This window comes from Orycteropus afer, unplaced genomic scaffold, assembly GCF_000298275.1.
Source record: "Orycteropus afer afer isolate SDZICR_OR568_19922 unplaced genomic scaffold, OryAfe1.0 scaffold00075, whole genome shotgun sequence".
Classification (NCBI taxonomy): domain Eukaryota; kingdom Metazoa; phylum Chordata; class Mammalia; order Tubulidentata; family Orycteropodidae; genus Orycteropus; species Orycteropus afer.
The window spans coordinates 8,816,556-8,839,318 of NW_006921662.1; the positions used below are offsets into that span (position 1 = coordinate 8,816,556).

Sequence of the window (22,763 nt, forward strand, 5' to 3'; positions counted from 1 at the left end):
AAAAAAAAAAAAAAAATGTATCAGGAAAGTCCTTAAAGTGTATTCTTTGAAAGCAGCCCTGGTCTACTTCCAGCCAATAAGATTAGCTTCCTCAAGAGTACAGATTAATTTTTAATCTCTTTATGTCTTGTAACTTGGCTGATTCCAGATGAAGGTTTCTGTGCTCTTTCCGTGTCCCCTTGAAGTACTAAGAGTAATTGTGAGTTTCAGGGGCAGATATCATGAGACATCCCTGACTACAGTCCAGCAACAGCATTATCTAAAGCATCTGCATTATCAAATGTTCCTTTTCTTTTGTCTTGATCCATAGACATTCTGGCCCTTGGGGAACCTAAACCATGCACATCACATTTATTAGCCATCCCCATCTTGCTTTTTAGATTGCTTTCTGTCCCCAGGTCTGTATTCATACTTTATCTTACTACCAGTCACTGTTACCTGTGTAACTGCAAACCTAGACCACCATCCATCAACTGTAGCAAGTGAGACAATATCAAATTGTGCCTACTGGTGATCCTTTCCTCTCCTACTCTATTTAATGTTTATATGTTTCATAGAACAGTCACCTTGTAGATACAGTAATGGGGACTGAAGAGACTCCCAAGTCTGATTCTGGCTTATTTCATGTGTGGTTTGGGGTTCAGTGCAGAGATAGGTACACTGTGTAGTCCAATAACTTTCTGCTTTCTTGGAGCTATTTATAGTTTAGATGGTACAGATAACTCTTCTTTTTCCTAAATGGGAGACCAAGGAATCCTAGGTATCTCCTAGGCATATAATATTAGGCTTCCAATTCTATAAACTCGTTGGAAGTGAAAAGAATTCCAGGAGAAAAAAGAAACAGCTCTTATAATCAGCCTATCACATTGCAGCTATTTCTGTATTCTTAGAGGAGAGAGTAAGGTTCCAAGTTCACAGCTCTTATTCATTAAGGACTAAATAATCAGAGAAAGCAGACATATATATTCTGGAAGGAAGGAGAACCAATTCAGTTCATCTGACTTTTGTGAACCATGCTGTGTTAGGGAAGCAATAAGGACTTTCTTTTATCCAGTCGCAAGTTAGTCCATACCTCCAGTTAGCTAGCCCACACCCTTGGTCATTCAAATTCCATAGGATGGCTGGGAACTGAAATGTGGGGAGCAGACTGTGTGAGAGAAATCTAGGAGGGGCGGCCATTCCTAGCCAAGAGCTACGTTAGTGTTGGTGCTTTTCCCAGAGCGGAGGAGCGTTTCTTGTCCCATGTATGGCCACGTGTCTGTACAGACACAACAGGGCAGTGTTCAGCTGAGCTAGTCTCCTCACAGTCCCTCTTTTCAGCCTACAGAGGAGATGGGGTACACCAAAGTGCTACTTAAACTATGGTATCAGAGCTAGGGAGTGGACAAGAGGATAAGAGGGTGAATCAGTTGCCATTCTTACAGCCCTAAAACAGAGGGTTTTATCCATTCTAAGGGCAGTCAAGGGCTAATTTATTGAAAGGAATGACATTCTATCACAACAGACTATCACTCCCATCCTAACAACAAGAATCAGCAACAAATACTATAACTTAAAAAAGTCAGATATCTAAGGATGCAAAGTATTCTAAATGAACTAAATCTATAAAGGGATGAGCTCTTCCTAGAAAAGAAGAATGCATTGTTGCTTCCATCCTAGTGTCATGGCAGAAGGAGGCAAAAGCCCACCATAGATGAGGATAAGGAGAAAATCACTGAACTTCACACAAACTTTTTTTTTTTCTTTAATTTTTATTGTGATTTGGGTGAAAGTTTACGGAGCAAATTCACTTTCCATACAGCAGCTCACATATACTTTGTCTCATGACATTGACTGTAATATCCCACAGTGCAATAGCTCCCCTTCCACTTCCTGCCCATAGTTACCTCTACCCTGTGTCCTTCCCTCCCATGCACTCCTGTCTCCTGAGCTGTCTCCCTGTGCATACACAACCCTTCTATTCTCCCATGATTGCTCTCTCCAAGGAGTGTATCTACCTAATGTAAATGTTCAGCTCATATGCCTGTCTTCTATTTGGCTGGAAGCCACAGGAGTGGGTTCAATTCTAGACCTGAAGGGTGGCTAGGGGTCATAGTCTCAGTGGTTCCATCTAGCTCTATCAAACCAGCAAACCTGGTCCCTTTTTTTTTTTTTTTTTTTAATGACTTTGAGTTTTATTCCACATTGTTCTCCCATTCTATCCAGGATCCTCTAGATAGATTCCCCTTCAAGTGGTTGACAGTGGTATCCAGGTGCCATCTAGTTCTTCTGGTCTCATAGTTGTTTAGGCTGAGAATCACATGGTATACCAGTCGCTTGGACTAATTGTTTCCATGATCTTTGGTTTTCTTCATTCTTCTTTGCACTGGATGAAGAAAGAGCCATTGTTATATCTAGATAACTGCTTGCAAGCTTTTAAGATCCCAGTTGCTACTTGCCAAAGTAGGATGTGGAACGGTGTTTTTGTGTAGTATGTTATGCCAATTGAGCTTGATGTCTCCTATGACTGTTGTCCCAACCCCACAGGTCCAACTACTTGCCTACTCTCGGTTGCTGGCTGTGGCTAAGAAGTGACTACAACCTTGTCCCTTGTCAGCTCTATTATATACATGGAAATTCTTACAGAACATACAGATACACTTGTAGAAACATTATCTTCCAACTCTATATATGGTCATGGGCACACTACCCCCTGCATAGACATACCTAGTAGTTCAGCCTGTGTACCCATCTTTCCACCCATAGATCCATGTTTGCCTTTACTGACAGCACAGTACTGTATGTGCAAAAGTGTTCACCTTTGTTGTCTGTACCTCCCATGTACCTTTCTACATCTTCCTCTTCCTCAATGCCACGGTGTTGATCACTCACATTTGGTACATTGCCCTTCTCTTCACTCAAATCAATACTTGTCTCTATCTACTTAGCAGTGTTCCCTCCCCTCCCTTCCCACCCCTGGTAACCAACAAAGAAAATTTCCTTCCATATGTAAACCTTTCCTTGACTTTTTACAATAACGGACTAATAAAATATTTGTCCTTCTGTGATTGACTTATTTCACTTAGCATAATGTCCTCTAAGTTCATCCACATTATGCAGTGCTTTGCCGATTCTGCATTATTCTTTAGGGTTGCATAGTATTCCATTGGAACTTCACACAAACTTTTGAAGTTTACATATGGGCTGACTACAAAAAACCCTAATCATAGAGCAAATATGTACCCACTTCCCAACCCTCAGTTCTTTCCCTTAAGGCCTTTACTGAGTACACAGTGGCAGCTGAGCCTAAGACTGAGAAAGACATTTCCACTCCCACCCAACATTCACAGAGCCTTTATTGAATACACATCAACAACATCAGAGTACAGTGAAATGTGAGGTCAGTGCAAGAGGATAAAGAAAGATCCCTCCAAAGCACAAGGGCTCTTCACTGAGGGCATAGAAGTGACCTGCCAAGGGCTGGGGCAGGGCAGCAAGATGAAGACAGATCTCTAAAAATGCAGAAAGCCTAGGGCAGGGCAAAGGAAACTCCACAGCAGCCCAAAAAGCTGCCGATCTTTGGGCATAAAGATCTCTGAAGTCTCTGTACTCAGATCCCAAAGCCTACTGAAAGGACAATCCTGGTCCTGCCATCAAAACATTTACCAGAGGTGAACTGACTTTAATGCTACAAAAAAGCCCAGACCTAGCTCTACTGCAGGTTAGGCAGATCCAATTCTAAATCCTAGCAGCTTGACAGAGGAAGGGACATGTCCATTATTAAATATACATCCACCACCCACCACCACCACCTGCTGCCATCAAGTTGACTCCTACTCATAGTGACCCCATATATGTCAGAATAGAACTGTGTTCCATGTGGTTTCAATGGCCAATTTTTCAGAAGTAAATCACCAGCCTTTCTTCCTCAGCACCTACAGGTAGACTCGAACTTCCAACTTTTAGGTTTGCAGCTAAAGGTGTTTACCATTTGCACCACCCAGGGATTCCTAGGTATATGTATTCCTTTTCTTTTACATACAACATCTAGTATTAATAAAAAGTTACGAGACTCATGAAGAAGCAGAAAATATAACTAATGGAGGGAAAAAATAGTCACCAGAAGCAGACCTACAGATGACCTAGGTGTTGGAATTCACAGACAAAGACTTCACTTTTTATGAGTATGTTTAAGGATCTAGTAGAAAAGGGGTTACATTCTTGAACAATAGGTAGTTTCAGCAGAGAACTAGAAGTTGCAAAAGCAATGTTTATAAATCCTTCCTGAAGCAAGGATTATTTGGAAACAGACAACTAGTCATTCTGGGAGAATGGGTAAATAGAATTCTAAAATCACAAGCCCTTCCCTGAATGTATACTTCCATTCTTTCACGTAGACCAGAATTCAAGTCCTCAAGGAGTTCCACTGCATACAAGATATTGTGTGAGGGGCACAAAGATGCATGAGTCTTGGTCGTAATCCTCAGAAATATAATCTGGTGAAGAGATGTATAAACATATCATTCAAGACAGAGCACCCTAACAGAGATACAGATAAGTCTATTGAAACATAAGAGGGTGAGATTTCTTCTGGCAAGGAGAATCATGGAATGATTAATGAAAGACTTAGTTTTTGATCTAGGCCTGGAAGAATGGTAAGATTTCAAAATTCAAAGTTAGGGAGAAGCCCATGGGAAATAGGTATGGCTTGTATCCATGAGCTATTAAGTCTCTATGATAATGCTAGAACTCCAGAATCTTCAGCACACAGATCATTACATACAGGCTGTTTTTTCAAAAGGAGCTTAGGTGAGAGAGCTGGGTGACCTAATAGGCATTGTAGGGGATGTACGAAGTAGGAGCAGGGTGAAGAGAAGAAAACGGGTTGAACATTACATTTAGCTGTATCCTAACATAGCAAAGTCATATTCTTGAATTTTGCAGAAAAATTAAATCACTCCTTTTCTCTGTATTATCTTAAGTGCATTGTCTATAACTCTCTTATGGTATTGATTTCATTTACACGTTTTTCTCTACCCTTGGGGTTATGAGCTCATTCTGGGCAGCCACTGAATCTTACTCATTTTGGAATGTCCATAGGTAACTGACACTGTGCCTTAAATATTAGAAGTGCAATGAATGTTTGCTGAACAGAAATTGAATTTATCCCTAGACAGAGTTTACAGAATTTGAGCCCAGTTACATCTGGCTTCATCATCTGTATTCTTAATCACTACACTATGTTAATGATAGCTCATGGATAGTCTTTTTATTTATATAATTTATTTTGTTGTTGTTTTTGAAGTATACACAGCAGAACACACACCAACTCAACAGTTTCTACATGAACCATTCAGTTACATTGATTACATTTTCACTGATAGTCTTGAACAGTGGGATGTAGAATTGTAATATGACTATATCGGCAACAAAGAGCTAATAAAGATTTTGTCAAGTGCTATCCTAGGAGCTCTGGTAGCATAGTGGCTAAGTCACTTGCCTGCTAACCAGACGGCTGGTGGTTCAAACCCACCAGCCACTCCTCGGAAGGAAGGTTGGGCAATCCTACTTCCGTAGTGATACCGCCTCAAAAACCCAAGGAGGGGTCGCTATGAGTTGGGCTGACTCGATGGCACACCACCACCACCACCACCACCACCACCACCACCACCACAACAACAACATCCTTTTGGATAATAGACTTCTGATTATATTCAGCAGTATTAACCAGGCATTTGGCTGCTAACCAAAAGGTCAGGGGTTCAAACCAACTATTGCTCTGCAGGAGAAGGATGAAACAGTCTGCTTCTGTAAAGATTTACAGCCTTGGCTGTTCTATAGTCGGAGAGACTAACAGGCTTTCATAACAGTGCAAGCAAGAAGACATTAGGCTCCGAACCAGAACAAAGGTGTCAGAAGTATGAAGGTAGAGATAGATTTGAGAGTCAAGTGGTAATAAAATCAGTGGGACTTGTTGATGAAGAAGGCAAAGTAAAGTAAGAGGAGTTGAAGGATCTATCTATCTAAGTTTTTGATAAAGTGACAGGGAAAATACAGTGATGTTTTTAGTGGAGATAGGAAATGAGAAGTTTAAGTTTTGAAGAGAAGATTGAGGGCATGAGAACAGTAAGTGAGAAATAAATATCCTGTGGAGAAAAGATTTTCATTTACCTCTGTAACCTGTTGCAGCACTTTTGAAATATCCATTGACCAGACTCTTCATTTTTATTTTCCTATGTAATTTCTCATATGCTTATTCCGACTCATTTCCTCTTCTATTCTGAGGGTAGATCAAAATGATAAAATGCCAATGTTCTTATAATAATTCTCCCAGAATGAAAACTTACACATCATTTCTCTTGTCCATCCAGTTGCCCCTTAGTGATTGTTGTTTGGATTTGTAAATAGATTAGATTATAAAGGAATATTAAAGACTCTGAGTTCTGTTTTTCATGTCCTAGTGAATTTAGACCTAGCTTGTTGCTGCTCAACCCTCTTTTCCCCACCTGAGAGCTGTGTGACAAATATATTTAAAGAGAAATAGGAGAGAGAGAGAGTGAGAGCAAAATCCTCTCAGAGCAAGCAAAGAAATTCTTTCCAGTAAACAGCAGATGTGGTAGGCCTCCAGATCTCAGCCCTGTCCTCTTTACTTACTGTCTTGCATGGTCAGGCAGTTACTGTGTAGTACTCTGACTCATTAGCTGATAAATTTTTGTAAACTCTTCTAAAGACTTTCTTGCTCTTAGATCTTAAGCAATTATGTTTCAGGAGGGACAGAGTTCACCCAACCTCCTTTCTCCCACAAAGCTTGATTCTTCAAAAATCTTCTAAATGGTTCCTTCTGCCTCTCCCTGATTTGATAATGGAACTAATGTCCCATCTTCCCACTCCACTCAAAGGTTACCCATCAGAACATCTTTTGAATGAGAGTAAGCACTGTAAAGTATCATTTAGGAGCATTTTGCTGGTGATAAAAGTAATACATCTCACAACTGCCACAAGTGTAAAAAAGCTATATCCCACGAAATGGCAACAAATTTTTTTCACTTTTATTTTTGCTTTTTTAAGTCATAAACCGAAAAAGAACAAAGAATAGAAAGAAGAGATGATAGCCATGAAATTTTGGGAAACTGGAAATCAGAAAGACAAATGTCAACAGATTTAGCAGACTTAAAGCTGAATGCTAAGCCAACAGTGAGGAAAGCCATGAAGCAATGTCTTTGCACCCCATACCCCTCAAAAACCTTGGTAATAGTGACATCAGGTATCTTTGGCAGGGGGACAAGATTGGTTGAAATTTTATTTAAGAAGCATTTAGACTCTCAAATCCTTTCCTCCACTGCTTCCAGAAAGGCAACTATCCTTTCCCTTCATCAACAGAAGACTGGAGACTTATTCTTTGGAGAGAGTAAAATAAAAGGTCTCTGGACTGTAAGACTTCTGGCAAAATGAGGGAATAGACATTGAACCAAAAATAAGGAGAATTATATGAAAGGAATACATGGAGTCACTGTACCAAAAAGAACTGGTCGATCTTCATCCATTTCAGGAAGTGGCATATGATCTAGAACCAATGGTACTGAAGGAGGAAGTCAAAGCTGCAATGAAGGAATTGGCGAAGAACAAGTGTCCAGGAATTGACGGGATACCCCCTGAGATATTTCAACAAACAGATGCTGCACTGGAGGCAATCACTCAGTTATGCCAAGAGATTTGGAAGACAGCTAGCTACCTGGCCAACTGACTGGAAGAGATCCATATTTGTACCCATTTCAAAGAAAAATGATCCCACAGAATGTGGAAATTATCAAACAATATCATTAATATCGCACGCAAGTAAGATCTTACTGAAAATAATTAAAAAATGGTTGCAGCAGTATATTGACAGAGAACTTCCAGAGGTGCAAGCTGGATTCAGAAGAGGACGTAGAACAAGGGATATCATAGCTGCTGTCCAATGGATCTTGGCTCAAGGCAAAGAATACCAGAAAGATGTTTACTTGTGCTTTATTGACTATGCAAAGGCATTTGATTGTGTGGATCATGACAAATTACGGGTAACATTGAGAAAAATGGGAATTCCCAAACACTTGCATGAAGAACCTGTACCTTGACCAGGAGGCTGTCGTTCGAATGGAACAAGGGAACACTGCGTGGTTTAAAATCAGGAAGAGAGTGCATCAGGGTTGTATCATTTCCTCATACTTATTCAATCTGTATGCTGAGCAAATAATCCAAGAAGCTGGACTATCCGAGAAGTGGAGGCACTTACTGATGAAGATTGAGGAACACAGTCTGCAGTATGGATTACATCTCAATATAAAGAAGACAAAAATCTTCACAACTGGACCAATAAGCAGCATCATGATAAATGGAGAAAAGATTGAGGTTGTCAAAGAATTCACGTTGCTTGCTTCTACAATCGAGGCCAATGGAAGCAGCAGTCAGGACATTAGACAATGTGTAGCACTGGGTAGGTCGGCTGCGAAGGAACTGTTTCAAGTGCTGAGGAGCAAGGATGTCTCCTTGAGGACTAAGGTGCACCTTACACGGGCCATGATATTTCTAATCGCCTCGTATGCATGTGAGAGCTGGACAATGAATAAGGAAGACGGAAGAAGAGTTGATGCTTTTGAGTTGTGGTGCTGGTGAAGAATGCTGAAGGTGCCATGGACTGCCAAAAGAACTAACAGATCTGTCCTGGAGGAAGTGCAGCCGAGATGCTCCTTGGAAGCGAGGATGGCCAGACTTCGTCTCACCTACTTTGGTCATGTTGTCTGAGGGGACCATTCCCTGGAGAAGGATGTCAAGCTTGGTGAGGTGGAGCGTCGACGAAAAAGGGGAAGGCCTTTGACAGGATGGATTGACACAGTGGCTGCGACAGTGGGCACAAGTATAGCAAGCATCATAGAGCTGGCACAGGATCAGGCAGTGTTTTGTTCTGCTGTGCATTGGGTCGCTATGAGTCAGAAACAACTCAACAGCACCTAACAACAACAACAACAACGTGAAAGTTTGCATGTTGAATGTTTAAACCCCCCCACTTCTTCCCTACCTCAGCTCTTAAAACTTTACTCTTATACCTTTCAGGAAGGAATTTAGAAGATTCACTTCTAGGAAATCTGACCAACCAAGACAAAAGACTTAAGTGAATCAGTCCAGATGGATCTCCCTATGCTGGAACCATAGTTGACAAGTCCTATTCCATGTGCACAGAGCTTCCAAATAAAATATAGTGAGTGTCCAGTTTTAAGTATAAGCAGATAGCCGAGGATCACCAGACATCTGAGGAAGTCTATAACATGAAAGGCTGACCAAATCAAACATAAAAAAGGAACTTAGAACCAAAAACTATGTAGAAATTATAAACCCTCCCTACACCCAAATAAATAAAACAGATAGATGATAAGTGTCTGAGAATTAAGAGACAATGTTACATCCTTGGAAGAATAATACGCTATTTTTAAAAAATTGACAAAAAATATGATAGCAGAAATGAAAAACAATATGAAAATCCAACATCTCAATAATAGACATTCTGGAAGAGAGAAATGAATAATGAAGAGGAAAAAATCATCAAGAAATACTCAGTTGGGAAAATATTTTTTTTATCCATTTATCAATGGATAAAAATAGACCCACCTCAAGGTACATCATTATGATAATTTCTGAGTAGCAGAGAAGATCCTAAAAGGTTTCAGAAAGAAAACAAACAGTCACACAAACAGAAAAAAGGAGTCAGAATGGCAACAGTAGAAGCAAGGCAATGAAATAGTGCTTTTAAGTTCTGACAGGAAATTATTTCCAGCATAGAATTCTATGCCTAGCTAAACTCTCACATGTAAAGATAGAATAAAGACATTTTATGATGTGTAAGATCTTACAGAGTTTACTTCCCAAGCATCCTTTTCCAGGAAATGGCTCAAAGAAGATAGTTCATTATCTCTAAACAAGGGAGTAACTCAACAAAGAGGAAAATAGGGACTCAACTTTAGGGTCAGGTAAAGGGACTCTCCAAGATGATTGAGGTATGGTCCCATGATACTAGCTATCCAGTAGATCTAGAGAGCTAATAGCAGAAGACAGAGATGAGTAGCAATGTAGGAATGTACTTCTTCTTCTTCTTCTTTTTTTTTTTTTTTCCTTGTTTATAGGAATGATCTTGAAGGAAGCATGGGAAACTAACAGTGGTTACCTGAGGAGTAAAAATGAGAGGGAGGAAGAGGGGAATTTCTCCTTTTTACTTTAAAACTCTATATAGTGTTTTGAGTCTTCATTATAGCATGTACTGTTGTTATTAGGTGCCATGGAGTTGATTTTGACTTACGGTGACTTGATGTAGCAAAGTGGAACTGCCCCATTAGGTTTCCCAGGCTGTAATCTCTATGAGAACAGATCACCAGATTCTTTCTCCCAAGGAGCTGCTGGTGAGTTCGAACTGCTGACTTTTTGGTTAGCAGCCGAGTGCTTAACCAAAGTCGCACCACCAGAGCCTGCCCAGTCCTTCAGCATCCTCACAATCCTTGCTATGCTTAAGCCCACTGTGTCAATCCATCTCGTTGAGGGTCTTCCTCTTTTACACTGACCTTGTATTTCACCAAGCATGATGTCCTTCTGCAGGGATTAGTCTCATCTGACAAAATGACCAAAGTACAACAGATGAAGTCTGGGCATTCTTGCTTCTAAGGAGCATTCCGACTGTACTTCCTCCGAGACAGATTTGTTCATTGTTCTAACAGTCCATGGTACCTTCAATATTCTTTACCAACACTGCAATTCAAATGCTTCAATTCTTCTGCAGTTTCCTTATTCATTTTCCAGCTCTCACATGTCAGAGCTGCTTAAGCACCTACTACTTTTGTAATTTTTTTAAATTTTTAAAAGGAAATAAAATAGCTCCCTCCAAAGAGACACTTAACTATTATGTAATAATGACAATAAAGTTTTCCATTTGTTTGGAACTTGAAAGAAAATCTTTAAATCCTCTAGCCAACCTTCTCTAGGAGCTCTGGTAGCATAGTGGGTAAGGCATTTGGCTGCTAACCAGAAGGTCGGCAGTTCAAACCTAACAGCTGCTCCATGGGAAGAAGATGAGGCAATCTACTTCAGTAAAGATTTACAGCCTTGGAAACCCACTGGGGGTCACTAGTTGATTGCATTGCAGTTTCAACATTCTCTGGTAATTTTAGGCATATTCTTTCTTATTATAGGGAATGCACCTATAATTTGGGAGGGAACATCTTTTGGTCAAGTCCCTGAGTCCAAAGGACTCCTCTAGAGACAAGTTGCATCTCCCCGTCTCAGCATTACGCTTTCCACAAATGTAGGGCAAAGGAAGATTTCTTCTAGATTTGAGGATTGCAGCCATCCTCTTTCTGTCAGGGCCCCTCCATAAGAGCTTTCTCTGTTCCAAGACCTTGATTACCAATAATTAATCTCAGATGGAAGGTTCAGTCCTACAGGCTTCCTCTGTTTTTGACCTAAGAGAACATGTTGTGAATAGTTTGTTTGTTTGCTTGCCAGAGATCTTATCTTAACCCAAAGGAACTGATAGGATCATAAAACCATCATTGATCTTTCCTCCTCAGTATTCTTTCTCTGCAAAATGGGGGTGTGTGATATCTTAGCTCAGAACAAATGAGGGATTTATCATATGCAGTGGGGAGGCTGACTGCCATTTAATAACAGTTGTATTTTAATAACATTCAAATAACCCTGTAGTGTGTTCTAATTGCCATGATTTCTTTGCTCTTTCTCAGTGTGTTTGGATAAATCACTATAGAGCAACCAAGCCAAGTGTCCAAACCACCCACTTTCCTATTCCCAGCACATGAATTAGAGAGAGGCCAGCTGAAATCTGGGCCAAGCACTTAGATGATTTGTATGTCTGATTTTTGTTCCATGATATAAAATTCAAAATAAATCAAAAAGGGAAAATTTTCCAGATACCAGTTAATTCACAATAAACATTTTCAGTCTCTTTAGTCCTTGTACACAAGCAAAGCTCTTCTGAACACAAGATACAAGGATTTAGAGATTAATTCCTACAGGCACAAACAGATACTCATATGTAGCAATCTTATTGAAGTTCTGGACTTGGCAGTGTTTCATTCTGTTGTACATGGGGTCGGTATTAGTTGGAGCTGATTCAGCAGCACCTAACAACAAAAACTGAAGTTCTGTGTTCTGTTTTGAGTTCTGAGTAAAACCTGAAGAACTTTTTAGGGTCTAGAGGAAGTAATAGAAATTGTCAAACACTTGGAAAGTAAGACCATTGAAGAAAGGTTGTAGGAGTCAGAATATGAGCTTAAAAAATAATGTGATCAAAAAGAAAACTGTGACTAGCAAAAAAGTGTAGTAAGCAAGGATAGAAGAGGAGAAAATTGGTATAAATAATATAGGAGTCCATTTAGTTTAGATGTTAAAAATAAGCTTTCTGATTGTGAAACTTACAAATCCAAAAATGAATTGCCAAAGGAGTGTTTTAGAGTCCAAGCTTCAAAGAGATGAAGATGGGATTAAGTTTACTTTAGTACATGAACCAGGGTTTTCTATATAAAAACATACAGATACAGATGTTTAGCAAGTCTCTTCCTGGAACTGTGTCATAGATTGAATTGTATTCCCCAAAATATGTGTCAACTTCACTGGGCTATGATTTTCAGTGGTTTGGCAGTTATGTAATGATGTAATTTGGCAGCTATGTAATGAAGTAATTGCCCCCACATTGGGATCTGATGTGACCAGCCAATCAGTTGTAAGGGGAGTAGGGTGGGATGAAACACCCTTAATGATGTTACAGCCCTGATGTAAGGGGAGTTTCCCTGGGGTGTGGCCTGCATCACTTTTATAAGAGATGAAAGGAGGGAGTAGCAAGCAGAGAAGGAGGGACTAGACTACCACACAGCAAGAAGAGCTGGGAGCAGAGAACATCCTTTGGACTCAGGGCTCCTGTGCTGAGAACCTCCTAGACCCAGGGGGAGATTGATGCCAAGACAAATGGAGATCTCCAAGAAACATCAGGCCCACAGGCACTACACCACCAGAGCTCCCAAATTTGGACATAAAGACTCTCAAACTGTGAGAGAATAAATTTCTGTTTGTTAAAGCCATCCAGTTGTAGTATTTCTGTTATAGCAGCTCTGAATATCTAAGACATACCACCAATCTGGTATTTCAGGTAGCTGGCAGAGAAATTAAACCACTCAGCATAAACTTGGCCCTTTGGTTGGCCACAACACCTTACATCTGATTTTTTTACCAGAACAGCAGTACATGCTTTTTAGAAGCAGGATCTGATCCCAACTAAGAGTTGAGAAATCCCAGCATGGAATGAACTTTATAAACAGGAAAGCAATGAGAAATGGTAGGTCTTAGGATTGTAGAAAAGATCAGTCTTTTTCTAGCCATTGTTACCAGGTATGGAAAAATTTAGAAAAGGGAAAAAATACTCAGAGAATGAACAAAGACATGATAACACAAGAATGGAGGCTACTTATAGGGAGAGGAAATTGGTTTGTGTAATTCGATTGATACAAAAATTGCCTTTTCTTTATAATATGACTTTCCATTAAAGACATACAGCATCTTTCACCAGGGGAAAAAAAAAAGTCTCTTCCGTTAATATAAGAACATCTCCAAAAAACACAGAAGCTTAAATCACGCTTAGAGTTACTGGCAAACCCAGGACCAAACTTTTTCCTTTTGGCCAGTCTGTATACTGGGATAGAGCCATTCTTTCATCAATATTTATTTCTTGCATTGGCTTCTGTTTTAACTGCTAACCTTTCTCTCTCCTGTTCTGCAGCTGGGATGAAAGCAGCTCCATCAGCAGTGGGCTCAGTGATGCGTCGGACAACCTCAGCTCGGAAGAGTTCAATGCCAGCTCTTCACTCAATTCTCTCCCAACTACTCCCACTGCTTCTCGCAGGAACTCTACAATAGTGGTACGTCAGTTTGCAAATGCCTAGGCCATATCTCAAGACAAAACAAAGGGACAGACTAGGCAATGCCTTTGTACACACTTGCACACAGAGTCACCTACTCCATGGGATTGGTACCCATATAACTTTGGCCAGGTTCTTTTAGGGCTGAAAAATAAAATTGAGGCTACCCAAGATGTTACAGGGTGTAGCTCAGTGATAGAATTCTGTCCTTCCGTGCAGGAGGCTCAGGTTTGATTCCCAGCCAGTGCACCTCAAGCACATTCACCATCCATCAGTGAGGCTTACATGTATAAAGCTGAACAAGTTTCAGTGGGGCTTCCAGACTAAGACAGACTAAGAAGAAAGGCCTAGTGATCTACTTCCAAAAAATCAGCAAATAAAAACCTTATGGATCACAGTGATCTGATCCCATTGTGCATGGAGTCCCCATGAGTTGGGGGCCAACTCAACAGCAGCTAACATCCATCACGCAAGACATTAGATAATGTCATGTTGAATTGTTATGTGCCGTGGAGTCGGACCCAACTCATAGCAACCCCTCCTTGGGTTTCCAAGGCAGTATCACTAGGGAAGTAGATTGCCCCATCTTCCTTCCAAGGTCATATTGAATAGGGCCTATATTTAATGCCTGCATCAATTTGGAGAGATGCTTATAACGACTGAAGATAGTAGTTCCAACCTCTGTCCAACTGAAGAAGGAAAAGAAACCCAGAGATATATATGATGTCTTCTCTCTGGAACCCCAGAAATATAGGTAGAAACCATGGGTTGACTTGATACTCTGCCAAGAGAAGGGCTGCCAGCAACTAAAATAAGTGCCCTCAGCCATCCATTCCCATATCTCCAAATGAGTGTCTCACTCTGCCTTGTTCTCTTCTTCTCTTTAGCTACGCACAGACTCAGAGAAGCGCTCCCTGGCAGAAAGTGGGCTGAACTGGTTTAGTGAATCAGAGGAGAAGGTCCCAAAAAAACTGGAGTACGACAGTGGGAGCCTGAAGATGGAACCTGGGACTTCTAAGTGGCGGAGAGAGCGGCCTGAGAGTTGTGATGATTCATCCAAGGTTGGAGAACTGAAAAAGCCCATCAGCCTGGGACACCCTGGTTCCCTGAAGAAGGGCAAGACCCCACCGGTTGCTGTCACTTCCCCCATCACTCATACAGCTCAGAGTGCCCTCAAAGTTGCAGGTGAGCCTGGAATAAAAGAAGGGACAAGGGCAAAAGCCTATTCCTTTGGGTGCTCCTCTTCTTAATGATCATTAACCAGTAGGATGATAACAAACGTTTGCATAGTGCTTTAATCTTATTTGGTCTTCACAATAGTCCCATGAGTTAGGAAGGATAAGTATTACTATCCCTATTTTACAGAGGTGGAACTAGAAAGTCAAAAAAGTTAAATACCTGGGCCCAAATCACACAGTTAGTAAGAAGTAGAAGAAAGGAGGGAGTATGATATGTTCAGAGACTAGTCTGAAGTCTCTACTTACCAGTATATATTATTATACCCTAGTTCATTTCCCCAATCTCCTTTGTTATTTTTCCTTCTTGACCTGTTGTTAGATGCATTTACTTCTTGATAATCTTTGTGGTTGCCTCACCATTTTAACCAAAATGGACTATCCTACTCAGGGAACAGAAAACAAAAAACAAAATAAAATCAAAATCCTAGCCATCCCTACCCAAAGCCTCTCCTCTGGCAAGAAGGAAACTTATCAGCTTATTTAGTACCTGCCTACCCATATTTAAAAAAAAAAACAACTCACTGCCATCAAGTCAGTTCCAACTCATAGTGACCCCCACTGGGTTTCCAAGGCTGTAAATCTTTACAGAAGTAGGTTGCTTCATCTTCCTTCTGCAGAGTGGCTGGTGGGTTTGAACCACCAGCCTTCTGATTAGCAGTCAGATGTCTTAGACACTGTGCCACCAGAATCCTTACCTATATTTAGGCCTCTAAATTTCTGCAGTCAACTGGCCAAGTTATTGATCAGTTTCAGGTACTCTCATCACATTCTTGGTCTCTTGCAGGCAAACCTGAAGGTAAAGCAACAGACAAGGGTAAACTTGCAGTGAAAAATACCGGGCTACAGCGCTCCTCTTCTGATGCTGGCCGGGATCGCCTCAGCGATGCTAAGAAGCCCCCCTCAGGCATTGCTCGCCCCTCCACATCGGGATCTTTTGGCTACAAGAAGCCTCCTCCTGCCACAGGCACAGCCACTGTAATGCAGACTGGTGGTTCAGCCACTCTCAGCAAGATCCAGAAGTCTTCAGGCATCCCTGTCAAGCCAATAAATGGGCGCAAGACTAGCTTAGATGTGTCCAACACTGCAGAGCCTGGATTCCTGGCTCCTGGAGCCCGTTCCAATATCCAGTACCGCAGCCTGCCCCGGCCAGCCAAGTCTAGTTCTATGAGTGTGACTGGTGGACGGGGTGGACCTCGCCCTGTGAGTAGCAGCATTGACCCCAGTCTCCTTAGCGCCAAGCAGGGAGCCCTTACACCTTCCAGACTGAAGGAACCTTCCAAGGTACCCAGTGGGCGGACTACTCCAGCCCCTGTCAATCAGACAGATCGGGAAAAGGAGAAGGCCAAAGCCAAGGCTGTGGCCTTGGACTCAGACAACATCTCCCTGAAGAGCATTGGCTCCCCAGAGAGTACTCCCAAGAACCAAGCAAGTCACCCCCCAGCTGCCAAGTTGGCAGAGCTACCACCAACTCCTCTCAGGTACCCAAACTGGGCAGCTTCCTCCTTATTTGTCTGCTCTGTCATTCTTTTGCACTCCTTGGACTAGGTGAGACATGGACTATTCACTCTTGACTTTGATCTTACATGGGTTGTTTCCCTCTCCTCCCTCTATGGCAATATCTTCTCCCTCTTTCAAAACTATATTCAAAATTCACCTCCTTTGTACTATTCCTTGATCAACTTTAACCTGCCTTCAGCATGAGTATGTATGATAATTTACACACATATGCCCAGGTGTAGATAAATTCACTTGTTCTCCCATGTACATGTACTATCTCCCTCATTAGACTAAAAGTGCTCCGAGTCAGGTACAGGGAGTCCCTGACTTACAACTTACCTGTTTTTTTTTTTTTTTTTTTTTTTAATGTTTTCATTATTATTGCCTGTGCCTGTATCTATATCTTTATAAATCCAATATTTATTTATCTTTGGGGTTGGAAACATTACATATAAACTTACAGATATCATGACATCAGCGAATTATACACTCCAACACTGTATGTCTTACATAGTACTAACAATAAGAAATACCGGGAAAAGAAGAAGGGAAAAAAAAGGATGGTTGTAGTGCAGTTTGTCTTAACTCAAATACATCATAAGTTGGAACTACTTGTGTTGGATTTTCTTCCAGTGTATTTCAGAAAAGTCTCTGCACTCAGCAAATAGAAAGTGAGGAAATTGGACTAGGGTTTTTCTATAGTCCCATCTGCCTCTTGATTCTATGATTCTAAATATTTTGTTTTATCTTGACTTCTCTCAGGGCCACAGCTAAGAGTTTTGTCAAGCCACCTTCACTAGCCAATCTAGACAAGGTCAACTCCAACAGTCTGGATCTACCATCCTCCAGTGATGCCCATGCTTCAAAGGTCCCAGATCTGCATGCCACAAGCTCAACAACTGGGACCCCTCTCCCTTCTTGCTTCACCCCCAGTCCAGCACCTATCCTCAATATTAACTCAGCCAGCTTCTCTCAGGGCCTGGAGCTAATGAGTGGTTTCAGCATCCCAAAGGAGACCCGCATGTACCCTAAACTCTCAGGCCTGCACAGGAGCATGGAGTCTCTCCAGATGCCAATGAGCCTGCCCAGTGCCTTCCCCAGTAGTGCTCCCATCCCCACCCCACCTGCTGCCCCTGCTGCACCCCCAGAGGAAGAGACAGAAGAGCTGACCTGGAGTGGAAGCCCCAGAACTGGGCAGCTGGACAGGTAAAGTGTATAGACACAAGACTCTGGGCCTGTCCCTGTGCCTCTGGCTCATTTTGCTATTAATAATTAAAAAAAAAAAAAAAACTATCCAATCCATTGAAACTAATAGCAACCCTTTAAGACAGAGTAGAACTGCTCATAAGGTCTCAAAAGCTGTAATCTTTACAGAAACAGACTGCCACACCTTTCTCCCACAGAGCCACTGGTGGGTTCAAACTGCCAACCTTTCAGTTAGTAGGCAAGCATTTAACCATTGTGCCACCAGAGCCCCTTCCCATTACCAATATTATCCTATATTTGTATGCAACATTGTGACTTTTCAAAGAATTATCATGTACATTAAGTAATTTCATTTGCTTCCCAACAACTTGATGAAATAAGTAGGATAGGTGGTTTTTTCATTGTTGTTTTGTTTTGCTCTTTTAGTTATTATTCCCTGTAGGGAAACCAGGAGCTCTGGTGGCGTAGTGCCAAAGCATTTGACTGCTAACCAGAAGGCTGGTGGTTCAAACCCACCAGCCACTCCTCGGAAGGAAGGTTGGGCAATCTACTTCCATAGTGACACAGCCTCGGAAACCCAAGGAGGGGTCACTATGAGTTGGATCCAAATCCACAGCAGTGGTTGCGTTTTTTTGCGTTATAGGGAATCCAGTGCACAAAGAAATTAAATGACTTATCCAAGATCTTACTACTATTAGTTAAACCTGGATTCCAAGGCTTTCATTCCTATTCCAAAATCATTTCTATTACATCACACATTGTTTCCCACCCATGATAAAGGATCATTTAACTAGCTAACCATACCTTGAGTCCTAAACAGAGAAAATCATGTGACATTTCAGATAAATTTTCCAGGTTGTAAGCCAAGAGGCAGGCTATGGCTGTCTTCTTACTTTGTTTATAGAGACCAAGGGGCTGATAATTTGTCCTGTGTCCAGGATCTGTATCCCTCAACACTATGGTCCCAAATTCTTGTTTCTAAGATGAACCCATGTTTCTCTCTTTCTCTTTTTTATCTCCCCAGTAATCAACGGGATCGGAACACTCTTCCCAAGAAAGGGCTCAGGTAACCCTTAAATGTGATTTTTTTCTTTCTTAAACCAAGAGCTCCTTGTCTGTATGAAAAATTGTATCTTGACCTCCCAGGCCCCTAGTCATTTGTATGTGGTCTTATATAAATCCTGAGTACCCTGCCCAAGCTCAGTATTCTGTGTGAGTCAACCTTTTATAGCAAGTGTTCTTTCTTGGCGAGAGGGGAGAAGCAAGTTTACACTTGGGAATCATCCACTTCTTGTACCAGCCTGTGTTACCCCAATCCTGACTGAATTTCATCTCTGTAATTTTCCTCCTTCACAGTCTGAAAGAGAATAGACTGCCTCTGGGATCACTCAAATAGAAAAAGGGCAGGGCAAACCCTGTTTTCCACCGTCACTACAGACTTGAGTTGTGCCATTAAATGACCCTTCTACCTGACAGCCCAAGTATGGGGGTTGTAAAGCTCTGTTCTGAACGTTAGAGAAGAAGCTCCAATGCATCTTACATTATTTCTGTCCTCCCCTCAGGGAGTCTTATGGAGATGCCTGCTAGTCCTTCAGCACCCTCCTGATGCTCTGGGAGAGGATGCTGAGCCTTGTCACTCTGTTCCTCCCTCCTTGGACAGTTCTCTCTGCTCCCTCTTATCCTTGTCCTGCTTTCAGAATTTCTTGGCTCTGGCCTACCTAGCTCAGACATCCTCTACACTCATCAGACCCCTGACATCATGCTGGAGTTGCCCAGACAGAGTTCTTCTGCTGCTTCCTACAGGTACCAGCTTCAGTCCCAGGAGGAGACCAAGGAGAGGCGACACTCCCACACCATCAGCGGGCTGCCTGAATCAGACGACCAGTCAGAACTGCCTTCGCCACCTGCACTCTCCATGTCATTGAGTGCAAAGGGCCAGCTTACCAACATAGGTCAGTATTTTCAGTCACTCGTTGCGGCATGGGATGAAGCAGGGTCACCCTGCAGGGTGAGGCAAGGCAGCTGGGTTTTGGGTTTCATCTCTTATTTGTAACATGAAATGTTATATGGGGTTGCGTCATAGCACCTCAGTTTATCCATCCGAAATAAGTGCTCCAAGATCCTAAACTGGGAAGTTGCCCCTGGGTACAAGTTGTTTTGAATCTCCCATAGGGCTCTTGTAGCATTAGAGAGTCTGAATGATGGATGGAAAAGCCATACACCAAAACTTGGGGATCAAACATTGCTACCAAGGAGCCCCACACCCAGTGCTGCCAGGGCCAGCTGGTGAAAGGGCAGTTCTGCAATGCCAGGCTGGTGGGGAGGAAGGAGAAAAAGGTTATTGATCACAAAGGATGGAATCTGCCTTTAAGCCCAGAAAAGTCCAGATTTCCCAACTGCTCTAGCTGAGCCAGGGCTATCCCAACCCTGAAGGAAGAGCCATCTGAGACATGTCCTGGCCACACCTTTTCTAAAGCCTAAGGAGAAGGGAGAGCTAGGAAAGAAGGAAGTGGTTCCATGATTCAGAGACAGGGAAGGGAAGAAGCTTCAGATAGAGGGCCCAGCCCTAACCCAGAAGCACTGTAGCCCTGATTCCGGGAAGCAGTATGTTACGACTGGCCTGGTAGAACTCCCTTCAGGACAGTGTCTGAGTAGACCTGTTTTTTGCTTACTGTATATCGCTGAACCCATCTCCTCTTTCAGCTGAGAGAAGTAAAGCATAAGGAAAAACCAAGGATGCAAGGACATGCCTGTGTAATGACTGTGGGGAATTTAAGGAAAGACTAGGAATCAGGATCGTTTTGCCTAGAGGAGGGAATGAGCCTTAAGGAAAGGTCACCTGGTCTCTGAAGGGTTATTAAATGGAGGATGTGGCCAGCTTGTTCTCCATCTCCAAACAAGAGGAAATGCATTACACTATAGTATGAGAGATTGGACTAACGAGTAAACACCTTAGTGATGTGAAAAGGGACAAGAGAGAGGTGTTACAAAATCATCTTCTGCATAGGTCTTTATGAATGGACTAGACAGCCATCTGCCTGTATGGAGGCAAAAGAAGAGACAAGGTGGCTCCATATGGGTGTCAACTTTGAAAGGCTGTAAACCCAGCAAAGAGCAAAGGGAAGGGTTCTCCAGGTCCACAGGGATGCAGATGAGCCCAACTTCAAAGTAGATCCCACAAGCCTTACCTGATACTTTCACTTGCTTTGTCTGACTCACTAGCCAGGGGAATGCTGGGCAAAGAGGCCCTCTAGAACTGACTTAGGAACCTAACAAGCCACTGCTTTGTGGGAAGAGTTTTACTGTTTTCCATAATGCTGAGCTCATTGGATTCCATAGCCTAGCCCCCTTCTCTAACTGATTCTTTTTCATCATTCAGATCTTAGTCTTGATCTGAATTCTCAGTCTTCCCAAGCTGCCAGTTGTATTTTTAGAGAATCAAAACATCCCATTCTCATTGGCACATCCTTGTGATGTGAAGGTTTCATAAAAGCTGTGAGGCCCCCAGCCTAACCTTCAAAAGCAGCAACTCTAGGGCAGATAGGGCAGAAGAAAGTTCTTTAAAATAGGAAATGCTCTTCACCCTTTATTCCAGATAGCAAAGTCCTTCTCCATTAGGGCTTGATCTCCCAGGAGGGACCCCGCTCCTAACCACCAGCTGCTTGCACACTCCCACTACCCCACCTGCCCCTTCCTTTCCTGCCCTCTCACCTTTCGCCTCTCATGCTCCTGGTGCTCCATTCCCCAAGGGACCAGAGAGCTGATGACCCTGCCTCTTCTCCTGCCCTCCCCTCCTCCCCCTTCCCTCTGTCCTTCCAGTGAGTCCCACTGCGGCCACCACGCCAAGAATCACCCGCTCCAACAGCATCCCCACCCACGAGGCGGCCTTCGAGCTGTACAGCGGCTCCCAAATGGGGAGCACCCTGTCCCTGGCCGAGAGACCCAAGGGAATGATTCGGTCAGGATCCTTCCGAGACCCCACGGACGATGGTGAGACTTCATGCCAGCGCGGTTCACGCTCATTCCAGCTCTGCTGGGTCCCCTCTCCCACCACCACCTCCACTACCACCAATACCACCACCACACACACATATATGATTCACAGAACATCCAGTTGGGGCCATTTCAGTTTTTTCTTCCCATCCCTTTGAAGGGTCTGGGGGCCCAGAAACCTTGGGTGGCACTGTCTAGCCACTGGTGCTTTGGGATGGAGCATTTATCATTGGGGCTGGGGGAGGGAAGTTAAGCATGGAAGGGTGAAATGGTACCCATCAGAGTACTCTGACAACCATAGCTCCTATCCTCCTCATTCGAGGAGTAGTCTTTCCTCCCCACAGTCTCTCAGAATATATGAAAATATAAAAGGAGGTAGTGATAGCTCTTAAATCCTTTAAATCTTTACAAAGAATTAGGCATCTCATTCCTCTTCCAAGAATGTTCCAAAGATTAGCTTCAGGAAGGACCATCTGGTTGTTGTTGGTGATCTGGGTGTTACTCTTTGTCAGAGCCTGGAAGACAAGGCTTTATGATAGACTAGACACCCCATTATTATGTTAAAGACATTCATTCCAGGAGGCATTCCTTGCAGTTGTTCTTTCAATAGAGCTCTATGGAGTAATCAGAATGAGTATTACTCACTTAAGTTTGTTTGTTTTTTTTTTTTTCCTTTCCCTATGAATGATCCTCAGGATGCTAGGCAAGTCCCCAATGCTGGGAAGAGGCAGCACAGGCAGAATTGCAGTTATTTGTTCTTGCAGCTCTGATGAGAAACTCCCCTCCTGTGGAGCTAAAGTACTGTTTTGATTGGGAAGATGACGCCTTATCCACAAAAATCTCCTTTCCCTTAAAGGCCTTGTATACCTCGGAGCAGGCTAAGCAAGGAACCACCATTCCCAGG

General features: G+C 42.5%; 1 protein-coding gene across 1 annotated transcript in view; it reads left to right on the top strand.

The window, feature by feature from the left end:
• Nucleotides 1-22,763, top strand: part of NAV1 (neuron navigator 1) — a 234,176-nt gene that overhangs the window by 174,288 nt on the left and 37,125 nt on the right. The window contains exons 7-13 of the mRNA XM_007941125.2: nucleotides 13,787-13,925; nucleotides 14,813-15,110; nucleotides 15,948-16,641; nucleotides 17,423-17,866; nucleotides 18,891-18,932; nucleotides 19,670-19,818; nucleotides 21,686-21,856. Coding sequence (XP_007939316.2) covers nucleotides 13,787-13,925; nucleotides 14,813-15,110; nucleotides 15,948-16,641; nucleotides 17,423-17,866; nucleotides 18,891-18,932; nucleotides 19,670-19,818; nucleotides 21,686-21,856 — 1,937 coding nt within the window. The remainder of the gene's footprint in view (nucleotides 1-13,786; nucleotides 13,926-14,812; nucleotides 15,111-15,947; nucleotides 16,642-17,422; nucleotides 17,867-18,890; nucleotides 18,933-19,669; nucleotides 19,819-21,685; nucleotides 21,857-22,763) is intronic.